This window comes from Erpetoichthys calabaricus, chromosome 3 (assembly GCF_900747795.2).
Source record: "Erpetoichthys calabaricus chromosome 3, fErpCal1.3, whole genome shotgun sequence".
Classification (NCBI taxonomy): domain Eukaryota; kingdom Metazoa; phylum Chordata; class Cladistia; order Polypteriformes; family Polypteridae; genus Erpetoichthys; species Erpetoichthys calabaricus.
Genome location: NC_041396.2, coordinates 18741057 through 18755233, shown reverse-complemented (window position 1 = coordinate 18755233; position 14177 = coordinate 18741057). Strand labels below are relative to the sequence as shown.

At 42.6% G+C, this 14177-nt stretch overlaps 2 protein-coding genes across 6 annotated transcripts in view; both read left to right on the top strand.

Annotated features, from left to right (window-relative positions):
• Positions 1 to 14177, top strand: part of LOC127527025 (CMRF35-like molecule 5) — an 83653-nt gene that overhangs the window by 21772 nt on the left and 47704 nt on the right. The window lies entirely within an intron of this gene.
• LOC127527024 (uncharacterized) lies at positions 2546 to 5172 on the top strand. Of its 3 annotated transcripts, none has more exons than XM_051924496.1 (3): positions 2546 to 2746; positions 4322 to 4366; positions 4457 to 5172. In XM_051924496.1, the coding sequence occupies exons 1-3, from the start codon at positions 2607 to 2609 to the stop codon at positions 5082 to 5084; spliced, it is 813 nt and encodes a 270-aa protein (XP_051780456.1). In that variant the 5' UTR covers positions 2546 to 2606; the 3' UTR covers positions 5085 to 5172. The 3 variants fall into 3 exon arrangements, with proteins under 3 accessions (XP_051780456.1, XP_051780454.1, XP_051780455.1); XM_051924494.1 differs by having other exon boundaries at positions 4412 to 5157; XM_051924495.1 differs by lacking the exon at positions 4322 to 4366 and having other exon boundaries at positions 4412 to 5155.

The window sequence follows — 14177 nt, the reverse complement described above, 5'->3', positions numbered from 1 at the left end:
CAGGAATGAAATCCACAGATTTTGAGGATTACTATACACAAAAAAAAAACCTTACAAGGGAAATAAAACTATGAAAACTCTGGCTTGTAATGACAAACCCAAACTGTAATCTTTATAAATTTGAGATTTTATTTATAAAAATGCCAAAAATAGCAAAAAAGATGAGCCTAAAAACAGGGCCGTCTTAACAGCATTATAGGCCCCCGGGCAAAGCAATGCACTGGGGTCTCTACCTACACAACCACTTAGCAAGTCACTGCCCAGCGTGCCCATGCGTTAAGATGGCCCTGACTAAAAAGGCAAACAAGTCCCATGACACAATCCAAAAATGGAAGGAATAATCCAGAACCGGAATATATTAAAAGAGAACAAAACATACAGAACATCTGACAAAGATCCACTGGCTGGGCCTCTCGCTCACGCCTGCATATGAAGGAAGAGGGAGGAGCCAGAAGCAGTGACATCAGGGTGACTCCGCCTCCTGGGGGCTCCACCCACAAGGTACATGAAATGGAATCACATTTAAAGGTACAGAACAGAAAGGGCATAAAATTATACAAAAAAATAATAATAATTATTAAAATAGACATAAATACAGACATATGCCCAACATAAACAAGAATAATATTTTATTTATATGGAGTTTAAGATTTAAAGGTTATTTCCATGCTGAAAAGGAATGAAGGTTAAAGACACACTAAAGGTGTGCAAATGAAAAGGAAGGAAAAGATAACACAAATACAGGAGGTGAAGGAGGGAAGAAAGCCATGGCAGGAGAAAAGGAAAAAGAAGGGGAGAAAAAACGGCCATTAGAGAAAATGAAGGGAGGAATTAAAAAGTTAGTCAGTCACTAAGACCTGCAGGACCTTCTTCTGTTTATCTATGAATGTGTCTTTGAAGTCCTGTGAAAAAACACAATGAGAGAACAAATCCAAATCCTCTTATGTGATGTCATCTACTGTTGAATTCTGCTCTGTACTTATAATATTTTTATTGCACTATTGTATTTTATTGAGGATTACTTGTGTTCTGTTCTGTGTATTGTGTTGTATTGACCCCCTGACACCCACTGCATGCCCAACCTACCTGGACAGGGGTCTCTCTTTGAACTGCCTTCCCTAAGGTTTCTTCCATTTTTTTCCCTACAAGGGTTTTTTTGGGAGTTTTTTCTTGTCTTCTTAGAGAGTCAATCCCTGGGGGGGTCTGTCAAAAGGCAGGGTCTGTTAAAGCCCATTGAGGCCCTTCTTGTGTGATTTTGGGCTACTGTACAAAAATACATTGTATTGTATTTTATTGTAACTCAGTGTGACTATTCAATTTGCTCTTATTTTGCATGACATGCCCCCACCAGTGCCCATTAGGTCAGCTGCAGGGTCATCAGTTGGTGCCACCATTCACTGGTATTTTGCCTCCTACCCAGTACATCTCCCGGTTTGGGGGGCAGTGGCCAAATGGGCACTGCGACTTCCTACAGCTGGCCTTACTGTGGGGTTAAACCCCCTAAACTATCTCTCCTTCACAGCCACAACCAGTAGCTAGCCTTCTCCAACCTCTTCTGCCAGCTTTTTAATGGCCTTCTGAAAGTTGGTAACAGTCATACCCGTAGCCCGCAGCAGCCAGATTATTGATTTACCCACAAAGCCCCTGCATCTGACCTCTACTGGGTATGATGGCAGTCGCCCAGCCTGCCTCTTTAACTCTGCTGCCAACTCAGAGTACTTGAGATAATTGTACTCATGTGCGACTGATAGCCCCCCCATTCCAGGGGATGGTAAGTTCGATGATGAGGACCTTCCTGGCAGCTGTAAACCACATTACAGTGTCTGGGTTTAATGGTGTCTGAGTGATTTCTGATGGATAAACCAGCTGCATATCATGAAGGGTATCATGCCAAAGCCCATAAATCCCAATAACTTCCAAAATGCACTTCCAACAATGCACACTAGAGGACTGTACTACAGTCAAACCCCAGCTAGTAATAAGAGTCAGAACTAAATCTATACTAATAAAAGTCAAAGCCCTCACTCACTGACTCACTCATCACTAATTCTCCAACTTCCCGTTTAGGTAGAAAGCTGAAATTTGGCAGGCTCATTCCTTACAGCTTACTTACAAAAGTTAAACAGGTTTCATTTCGAAATTCCACGCGTAATGGTCATAACTGAATCCTACTTACGTACATATATACGTCCATAGCCTGCAGCTTGGTCAACATGTGAGGCGTGGTTGCGTCCTGCATCCCCCGGCCTCCCACGTAGTTGGCTGCCTGTCTATATTGCGTCCCCCATCCCCACGCCTCCCACATAGTCGGCTGCCTGCCTATTTTACACGTTTGGAGAACCGCCAATGCTCTCTTAAACGTCTTAGATTCACAGGTGACGATTTGAGTAGTGGACACTTTGATGTTTATGAATGTTTCAACTCTCAAAAGCTGGATGCGAAGTTATCGATGAAACCGGTTGTATGCTTACAACGCTTGACAGATGCCGAATGTCACTTCAACACAACAAGTCCTGCAAATACTAACGTAATTGAAACAAACAGCAATCCAAGCTGTGAGAAAACAGTAAAAAGGAGGCGTGTCAGACGTCGTGGTACATTTTCCGATGCAGCTAGACGGAAACAACTTCATGACGCTGCCACCAAATACTCGCAGAAAAATCCACAAGTTAATACACATGCTGTCGCTGAATACTCGCAGGCAAATCCACAAGTTAATAGACATGCTGTCGCTAAATACTCGCAGGCAAATCCACAAGTTAATACACACGCTGTCGCTAAATACTCGCAGGCAAATCCACAAGTTAATACACACGCTGTTGCTGAATACTCGCAGGCAAATCCACGAGTTAATAGAGACGCTGTCGCTAAATACTCGCAGGCAAATCCACAAGTTCATAGAGACGCTGTCGCTAAATACTCGCAGGCAAATCCACAAGTTCATAGAGACGCTGTCGCTAAATACTCGCAGGCAAATCCACAAGTTCATGGAGACGCTGTCGCTAAATACTCGCAGGCAAATCCACAAGTTAATACACACGCTGTTGCTGAATACTCGCAGGCAAATCCACAAGTTAATACACACGCTGTCGCTAAATACTCGCAGGCAAATCACCAAGTTAATACACACGCTGTCGCTGAATACTCGCAGGCAAATCCACAAGTTAATAGAGACGCTGTCGCTAAATACTCGCAGGCAAATCCACAAGTTAATACACACGCTGTCGCTAAATACTCGCAGGCAAATCCACAAGTTCATGGAGACGCTGTCGCTAAATACTCGCAGGCAAATCCACAAGTTAATACACACGCTGTTGCTGAATACTCGCAGGCAAATCCACAAGTTAATACACACGCTGTCGCTAAATACTCACAGGCAAATCACCAAGTTAATACACACGCTGTCGCTGAATACTCGCAGGCAAATCCACAAGTTAATAGAGACGCTGTCGCTAAATACTCGCAGGCAAATCCACAAGTTAATACACACGCTGTCGCTAAATACTCGCAGGCAAATCCACAAGTTAATACACACGCTGTCGCTAAATACTCGCAGGCAAATCCACAAGTTAATACACACGCTGTTGCTGAATACTCGCAGGCAAATCCACAAGTTAATACACACGCTGTCGCTAAATACTCACAGGCAAATCACCAAGTTAATACACACGCTGTCGCTGAATACTCGCAGGCAAATCCACAAGTTAATAGAGACGCTGTCGCTAAATACTCGCAGGCAAATCCACAAGTTAATACACACGCTGTCGCTAAATACTCGCAGGCAAATCCACAAGTTCATGGAGACGCTGTCGCTAAATACTCGCAGGCAAATCCACAAGTTAATACACACGCTGTTGCTGAATACTCGCAGGCAAATCCACAAGTTAATACACACGCTGTCGCTAAATACTCACAGGCAAATCACCAAGTTAATACACACGCTGTCGCTGAATACTCGCAGGCAAATCCACAAGTTAATAGAGACGCTGTCGCTAAATACTCGCAGGCAAATCCACAAGTTAATACACACGCTGTCGCTAAATACTCGCAGGCAAATCCACAAGTTCATGGAGACGCTGTCGCTAAATACTCGCAGGCAAATCCACAAGTTAATACACACGCTGTTGCTGAATACTCGCAGGCAAATCCACAAGTTAATACACACGCTGTCGCTAAATACTCACAGGCAAATCACCAAGTTAATACACACGCTGTCGCTGAATACTCGCAGGCAAATCCACAAGTTAATAGAGACGCTGTCGCTAAATACTCGCAGGCAAATCCACAAGTTAATACACACGCTGTCGCTAAATACTCGCAGGCAAATCCACAAGTTAATAGACATGCTGTCGCTAAATACTCGCAGGCAAATCACCAAGTTAATACACACGCTGTCGCTGAATACTCGCAGGCAAATCCACAAGTTAATAGACATGCTGTCGCTAAATACTCGCAGGCAAATCCACAAGTTCATAGAGACGCTGTCGCTAAATACTCGCAGGCAAATCCACAAGTTCATAGAGACGCTGTCGCTAAATACTCGCAGGCAAATCCACAAGTTAATACACACGCTGTTGCTGAATACTCGCAGGCAAATCCACAAGTTCATGGAGACGCTGTCGCTAAATACTCGCAGGCAAATCCACAAGTTAATACACACGCTGTCGCTAAATACTCGCAGGCAAATCCACAAGTTAATACACACGCTGTTGCTGAATACTCGCAGGCAAATCCACAAGTTAATAGAGATGCTGTCGCTAAATACTCGCAGGCAAATCCACAAGTTAATACACACGCTGTCGCTAAATACTCGCAGGCAAATCCACAAGTTAATACACACGCTGTCGCTAAATACTCGCAGGCAAATCCACAAGTTAATAGACATGCTGTTGCTGAATACTCGCAGGCAAATCCACAAGTTAATACACACGCTGTCGCTAAATACTCGCAGGCAAATCCACAAGTTAATAGAGACGCTGCCGCTAAATATTCGAACACAAATCCACAAGTTAATAGACATGCTGTCGCTAAATACTTGCAGGCAAATCCACAAGTTAATAGAGACGCTGCTGCTAAATATTTGAACACAAATCCACAAGTTAATAGACATGCTGTCGCTAAATACTCGCAGAAAAATCCACAAGTTAATAGACACGCTGCCGCTAAATATTCAAACGCAAATCCACAAGGTAATAGAGCTTCTGTTTCTAGGTACGATCCCAATAATAAAAAGCGGCTCATACGAAAACAACAGGTTTGGCTCAAAAAAGCCGATTGTGGATTTGAGTACAGCCACCGAAACTTTGTAACGGCACGAGACTTCAGGTCACGTGTCTGCAAAAGAACCTAATTGAGGCAACTATTTTTACTGGCGGTGGCTCAGGGGAGAGAGTTTTTATTCCTCGCATCCCCGTTATACCCTCTGATCTCCCATTTCAATTCAAACGCCTCCAATTTCCAGTAAGGCTCTGCTTCGCAATGACAATTAATAAGTCTCAGGGACAGACCCTACAAAAGGTTGGCATTGATTTGAGGCAAGGTTGCTTTTCACATGGCCAACTGTACGTTGCATGCTCAAGAGTGAGCTCAGCGCACAGCTTGGTCATATTACAACCGGAGGGCCGAACTGACAACGCGGTATACAAAGAGGTCCTTAACAAATAATTATTGGTATATTTTCCCTCAGTTTAAAAAGGTTTACTTTTCTTCTTAATAACAATTTTAAGGCAGTACTTTGCTGCTGTGAAGCGCGGGTATTTTGCTAGTCTTATATATAAACGTCTGTGTGTGGAAGTGTGTGTGTGTCTGACTGTCCAGCCCGGAAGTGCAAGGCTACAGCATTGAAGCTCAAAGAAATCGACTTTGTCGCCAAAGTGAAACCACTGAGAAAAGAGAAACTTGCTTAGTCGCTAATACATAAGCGAGGCAAAACCTCCGAGGAGCGAGAACCTCGCTTAGCTGCTGATAGTCAAGGGGGGCGAGCGTGTTGGCAAAACGAAACCTCTGAGGAAAAAGAACCTTGCTTAGCCGCTAATGCACAACCGATGCAATTGATTGATTGAAGTGCCAGAATCCATTGTTTCAAGGAGCCCGGGCTTACACAGCTAGTGTTTATAAAAAAATAAAAGATTATTTTCAAAATGCTTTCTTCGATAACAAATAAGCTCAGTGGAGCTGTAAGAAGCAAAGGAACTGCCCAAAAACATGAAGGCATTCCAGTGCAAACACATCCAGAAACATAGTCAAAACAGAGCAACAAGGTTCAAACAATCTAGAAATCCAATAATCCAACGAAACAAAAGTAATCTCACTAACTCCCTAATACATTTGAAATGAACTGCCAGGAACTGTGGGATGCCCTCTGGATTCATAGGGTGGAGGGTAGTTTCCAGCGGCGATTGCTGACCACCCAAAAAACACACGGACAATAACACAGGCAGCAAATAGATAAGATCAAAAACAAAGAATAAGGCACATAATCAACAAAAGCAACGTTGACATAAACAAATTCTGTAAAAAGCCCCCTGTTGACAAATACAGTTCTAAAATGAACAAAATAGACATGAAACGGGACTTTGAACCCCCAGCCTGGGGAGGAACCCTGGCTGAAAAATGAGAAAGGGATGTAAGGCATTTTACAATAGGCTTTGTGAGTTCTTTGATTTTAACGACTCAGAGGCGCTCCTTGAAACAGTCTGCTAGCCATCTCCCTGTTTCCTCCTCTGTAGAGGGGCCGACACGTCAGAAATGCAGTCAATCAGATTGTTAGAGTGGCAAGCGGCCAGGAGATTGTTGGTGACACACACTATATGGACAAAAGTATTGGGACCCACTTCTTAATAATTGAATTCCGGTGTTTCAATCTGCCCCATTGCCACAGGTGTATAAAATCAAACATCTCGCCATGCAGTCTACTTTTACAAACATTTGAGAAACCAAATGGGTCATTCAGAAGAGCTCAGTGACTTCAAGTGTGGCACTGTGATAGGATGCCACCTTTTCAATAAGATGGTTCATGAAATTTCATCCCTGCTGGATATTCCACGGTCAACTGTACGAGAGTGGTCTTATTGGAAAGTGGAAGCGTTTAGGAACAACAGTAACTCAGCCACAAGCCGAAAGACCACGTAAAGTCGCAAAGTGGGGTCAACGACTGCTAAGGTGAATGCTGGGTAAATGTCGCCAACACTCTGCTGATTCTATGACTGAAGAGTTTCGAACTTCCACTGGCATTAATGTAAGTCCGAAAAATGTGTGGTGGGAGCTTCATGAGAGACGCCCAGAATAGATCTTTTCAATTACCTGACATCTCAACATTTCAATTTTTTCTGACAATTTCAATAGTTTTTTGGACCCCAGGCTTTTTATAGCATGGGCTTATACAGCTATATTTCAAAATTATAACGAGTGGCCATTACTTTTTTGCATAAAAAAGGAGCATTTTTTTAGATTTTTTTAGAAAAAGGCTTTGCCCCCCTGCTCGCTTCGCTTGCCAACCCACGGGTCTGTGCTACACGCTAGCCTTTCTGCCGCTCGCGTATGGGGAAGCGGATGTACAATTTAAACAGATTGTTATCCATCCATCCATTTTCCAACCCGCTGAATCCGAACACAGGGTCACGGGGGTCTGCTGGAGCCAATCCCAGCCAACACAGGGCACAAGGCAGGAACCAATCCTGGGCAGGGTGCCAACCCACCACAGGACACACACAAACACACCCACACACCAAGCACACACTAGGCCCAATTTAGAATCGCCAATCCACCTAACCTGCATGTCTTTGGACTGTGGGAGAAAACCGGAGCACCAGGAGGAAACCCACGCAGACACGGGGAGAACATGCAAACTCCACGCAGGGAGGACCTGGAAATCGAACCCAGGTCCCCAGGTCTCCCAACTGCGAGGCAGCAGCGCTACCCACTGCGCCACCGTGCCGCCTACAGATTGTTATTTTCATGGGAATTGTTACGTATGCATAATAGAACTAACTATTTTACATTACAGCGAGTAACCATCATAAAAAATAGTAAAAAGTAATAATTTAAAAGTAAATTATGTTTCATGTTGCGTTAGAGTTATTCATTGTGTAATACGATTTTGTTCTGTTTGACTTTGAAATTAACACGCAAATACTTTTTAAACTTGCGCTTTTACTGTAAAACTTCAGAAAAATACATTTTTTGAATTAACCTAGTCAATATCGCATTGAGTTTTGATTCTGTGTTTGGACTTTCATTGTGACAACGTAATGTATAACTGCCCGTAAGTGAATTTCATTTCTTTCTCTCTAATAAATAAAATGACTTTTTCGAATGTTTGTCCCTGTGATTTGTTAATTGTCATAGCAAAAGCTATTCTCACAGGAAACTGTAAACATTTTAATACAAATGGCATACCAAGATCTCCTTTGGTGTCTAATGTTAGATGTACTACGTTACCTTTCTTGTGGCCTGTTAAAATTTTCCATGTCAGAATTGTCAACCAATTTTGAATACAACTAATCTTATCCTATTGCATAGCCCATCACTCAGACATCAATTACACAATTACATTACGATACATCCTTCTTTCAACAGCAATTCGGCCGGTGGAAGACCTTAATGGCTGTAGATATTCTTCGTGATATTGTAGGTTGATGTTTTCATCTTCCTCACCATCACCACCAACTGTTTCAGTATAGTCTGCTGATACGCATTTAACCAATTTGCCGTGTAACTGATCAACATTTTTGGCGTTAATTCGTTTTGACTTCATCGTTTCTCGGTGCTAGGATTGCCCGTGTACTCGTTTTTTCTGTTGATTACTCTTCATGATGAAATTCTTCAATGAGATTTGGACATAATACGTCTTCTTTAATTGGAAACTTAAAGTGAGGAAAATGTAAAAATTTATAAGAGCTGAGAGAGCAAGCACTGTCTGTCAAATGCATTCACACGAATGAGAGGTGAGAGGGCCGTGTGCGTGGTTGAATATGGTTGAGAGGAGCGTGCGACTTGTAAAAATCTCATGGCCAAAGTCTCGTCTCATGGGACTTGAAAAAAATCTCTTGAAAGAAGTCTTGTCCAGTCCCAGGATTTTTTTATATAATAGGGAAACCTTGTACATGTCATATATGTATGAGACAATTAAATCTCGATCAATAAAGTACATTATATTCGTTGTATGCAAAGTTGTGTTTATGTGGATATTTTTGGAGATGGGCGTCTATAGCTTTCATCAGATTCTTAAAGGGATCCGTGACTCAAATAAGATTAAAAATCACTGATAGAGTGTGTTTCCCATGTTGGTTGCAGGGCTCCCTATTGATAGTCATAAAGCTCAACACCAATCAGCAGCAAGATTTCTGATTTACTTACTTTATTCCTGATGGCCATTATGGCCTTTATTCCTTATGCATTAAGACAGCTCCTCTGAACCGATCCCCACCAAACCCCATGGAAAATGTGAAGTCATCAGTACAATTCATTGCTTCTCCTGTTTGGACCCACACTGGGGTCTTAACTAATGGTGATGTCACTGGGGTCAGCCGAGGGGGGCTATAAATAGTCTGAAATTGACTGTAAACATACAAAGAGGTCCTTCATTAGGAAACAATCTGTCAGAGATATGAATGGGAGAGACGTACCAGGAGACATTTGTACTGCAGAGTTGGATTATGCAGTGTCTGTTCTGACTGGGCCTTTGTGAAGCTATTTGAAAGAAATAACCGCAGTGACCAATCGTACTGAAGGGGTCAGTGCTGCAAAGCATTTGATTTGGGAGTCGTCGACATTCACCAGGCTCAGATGAATCAGCAGTCTCAGCAAATCAATGACACCACATTAACAGTTACATTTATTTGCCTAACAGATGCTTTTATCCAAAAGTGATTTACAAAAGAGGTCCACATAATCGAGGAAACATCAGTCTGGGGGACGGTTTGGGATTAAGCAAGGGTACAAAATTGACCCTCACAAGTGAGGAGTTCAGAACAAAATATAAGCGTGTTACACTTTGTAGGTTACAATCAGTAGGACCACCAAGACAGAATACATGTGTGTGAATGAGAGGGAGGTCAGTGGAATGGTGAGGATGAGGGGAGTAGAGTTGGCGAAGGTGGATGAGTTTAAATACTTGGGATCAACAGTACAGAGTAATGGGGATTGTGGGAGAGAAGAGAGTGCAGGCAGGGTGGAATGGGTGGAGAAGAATGTCAGGAGTGATTTGTGACAGATGGATATCAGCAAGAGTGAACGGGAAGGTCTACAGGACGGTAGTGAGACCAGCTATGTTATATGGGCTGGAGACAGTGGCACTGACCAGAAAGCAGGAGACAGAGCTGGAGGTGGCAGAGTTAAAGATGTTAAGATTTGCATTGGGTGTGACGAGGATGGACAGGATTAGAAATGAGGACATTAGAGGGTCAGCTCAAGTTGGACGGTTGGGAGACAAAGTATATACTGAGTATATTGGGAGAAGGATGTTAAGAATAGAGCTGCCAGATATGAGGAGCAGAGGAAGGTCTAAGACACGGGTGTCAAACTCCAGTCCTGGTGGGCTGCAGTGGCTGCAGGTTTTCATTCTTAACCATCTTCTTCATTAGGGACCAGTTTGTATTGCTAATTAACTTCTTTTGCCTTTGTTTTAATTAACTTGACTCAGGCCCCTTAGTTGTCTCTTTTTCCTTAATGAGCAGTCAAACAATAGTGAGACACAAAACAAGTTGCCACATCACCTGTGCCCATCGCGCAATATCTGAAAATAAAGAAAGGTGAAGGTCTCGGTAAGGTTGGTCTGCTCAGGTCACCAAAACATCTTGACTCTGTTCTTAGGAAAAACAGAAAAATCAACCGTTTTGGAAATGTCTGCTGTGGCAGAATGAGAACAGCAACAAGCCATGGAATTAAATAACGAGTTTAATTAACAGTAAGAATCAGCTTCTCATTAAGAGATTGGTTGGAGTTTGAAATCCCAGTTTAGCTGGTCATCTTTTCATGTCTCATTTCTTTTTGGCTGTCATTTAATGAAGAAATGAATCGATTCAAAGGACTGGATCCTTAAAAACAGGTCTATGAAAATGAAGGGAAAAGGAGTTAATTAGCAGCAAAAAAACAGGTCACTGATTAGGAAAAGGGTGAGAATGAAAACTTGCAGCCACTGTGGCCCTCCAGGCCTGGAGTTTGACACCCCTGGTCTAAGAGAAGTTTTATGGATATGGTGAGAGAGGACATGCAGGTGATGGGTGTGACAGAGCAAGATGATGAGGACAGGAAGAGATGGAAAAAGATGACCCACTGTGGCAACCCCTAACATGAGCAGCCAAAAGAAGAAGAAGACACTTTCTAGGTTACAAAAGTTAGACAGAAATTTACCAATCAAGAGTATCTTCAGACACTTCTTAGACTCATTGAGGAAGTCACAATGAATGGAGGTGGGCAGCTTGTTCTACCAGCCAGGTGTTCCACATGGAAAGAGTTGGGTCTGAGATTTGATACCACGCTAAGGTGGAATCGCCAGACGACGTTCAACGGCTGATCCAAGTGGTCGAGACAGAGCGTAGAACCTCAGGAGTGTCTACATATATGAAATTGAAGACACACTGAACACCCTATAGGTAGGCACTAAAGATTTGGGCATCAAGGGTAAATTTCAAAGAAATATTTAGGAAGTTTTTCATTACACAGAAAACCATAGACACATGGAATAAGTGACCAAGTAGTGTGGTGGACAGTCGAACTTTAGGTGCTTTCAAAACTCAGTTTGATATTTTAGAAGAATTAAATGGATAGGACCACCAAGCTTTATTTATTAGCTTTTTTTGAATGGCTTGTTCTCCTCTAGCTTGTTCTAATGTTCTAAAAAGGATTTGAACTTAATTGTCCCCTCATAGGAAACCAGTGTAGTGATCTGTAGAGAGGAGTGACAGGTCCTCACCTCCTCTGGTTGAACACCAGACGTGCCGCTGCATTTTGAATCATCTGAACTGGCTTGGTGATGCATGCTGGTACTCATGCCAGCAGAGAGCTGCAGTAGTCCAGACATGAGAAGACCAAAGCCTGGACCAGGAGTTGTGCTACATACTCTGTCAGATATGGTCTGATCTTGAAAATATTGTACTGCGTGAATCTGCAAGATCAAGTGAGACTGTAGCAACATGGTCCCTGAAGGACAGCTGGCCTCTAGTCACCACCCTAAGGTTCCATAATGACCTGGCCGGTGTGATGAGCCAAGCTGAACAGAGGCTGGGTGCTAAATTGATGGACAAGCTAGGTGTGGCAACTTCGAGGCGTACAAGCACCCCAAATCTCAGACACAACTACACCAGGATAGTCCCATGTTCTACCAAAAGTTATTTTTACCAGCAAACAGTACCTCAGTAGTACACAATTTGATCCATTTTAATTTTCTTTTCTCTTCCACTTTTCGTAGACTTGTGTTGTCCTCTCCTGACTTCAACTCCCCAGGTCAAGTGTAGAGTTCTCTTTTAAAGCCTGACCTGAGAATGCTTCCAGTGCACAATCTATTGCCCCCAGGAACTGGGAAACACTTCTGGGTCAGACAGGAGAACAGCGGTCCTTGCGTCATCGATATCCAACAGTTCCCCCCGGCTGCCCCTGCAGAACTCAACAGAGCAGCCCCATGGGATCAACAACTCCCATGTGTTCATACTGGAGCTCGCCAGATGGGATGCTGATACTCAGGGTATGGGTTGGGAATGCGCACTTTGCCCGTAGCGGGCAGTCACCCACTGTCCTCTTCTTTTCCATAATGCAGCATTTCTCAACCTTTAAGTATTTGCGCCCTGAGTTTTCATAACAGTTTTAATTGCGCCCCCCTAACATTTTTTGAAAGGAGCCCACTAATACCAATTTGTTCTTTTCTAATTAATGATATATCATAGATGCATATTTTATTATACCTGCTTAACTTTTATCGACATTTATCTTGTATATTTATTTTTTTTCTAGTATCAGAATGTAGTTTAAGTTAATTTGTTTTGGTTTCAATAGATGTATTTTTCAGATTTTCGATTCATTTTCTTTTTTCACATCTTCGCGCCCCCTTTTTTGTTACATCGCGCCCCCCTAGGGGGGCCCGCCCCACAGATTGAGAACCACTGCATAATGCTTCACATTGGTGGCGGCTGCAGGCCCGGTTCTAGAGGCAAAGCCGCCATCGTGCCATTTCATTTCAGCCTCCCCCTCACCCTATAATACCTTCACTCGTTTTCTAAACCAGTGTATTTAAAATTTAAAATTTTCACAATTTCCTTAGAGTCAAAAAAAATTTAAGAAAATTTCTTCGTAGGTAGGAGAAAACTTGACGTACGCATTTTACAAATCGGCGACAAGTTTAATTAATTCATCAGTAAAATTCCGAATATAAAGCGAGTGCTGATTATAGACTGAATTTGCTTGAAAAAGACGTCGCCTCATATTCTCACAAATACAAAATTTAGCAAAAGTCTATTTCTTCACATCACACTTGTGATAGATAGATAGATAGATAGATAGATAGATAGATAGATAGATAGATAGATAGATAGATAGATAGATAGATAGATAGATAGATAGATATTGATTTTAGTATAGTCAGCAGGATAGATAGATAGATAGATAGATAGATAGATAGATAGATAGATAGATAGATAGATAGATAGATAGATAGATAGATAGATAGATAGATAGATAGATACTTTATTAATCCCAAGGGGAAATTCACATACTCCAGCAGAAGCATACTGATAAAGAACAATATTAAATTAAAGATTGATAACAATGCAGGTAAAAACAGACAATAATTTTGTATAAAGTTAACGTTTACCCCCAGGGGTGGAATTGAAGAGTCGCATAGTGTGGGGGAGGAATGATCTCCTCAGTCTGTCAGTGGAGCAGGACGGTGACAGCAGTCTGTCGCTGAAGCTGCTCCTCTGTCTGAAGATGATCCAGTTCAGTGGATTCTCCATGATTGACAGGAGTCTGCTCAGTGCCCGTCGCTCTGCCACAGATGTCAAACTGTCCAGCTCCATGCCTATAATAGAGCCTGCCTTCCTCACCAGTTTGTCCAGGCGTGAGGTGTCCTTCTTCTTAATGCTGCCTCCTTAGCACACCACCGCGTAGAAGAGGGAAAACAAAATATGAATATGCATATATGGTTACCGACATTCGATGGGAAAAGACGAGCCCCACGCCAAGCC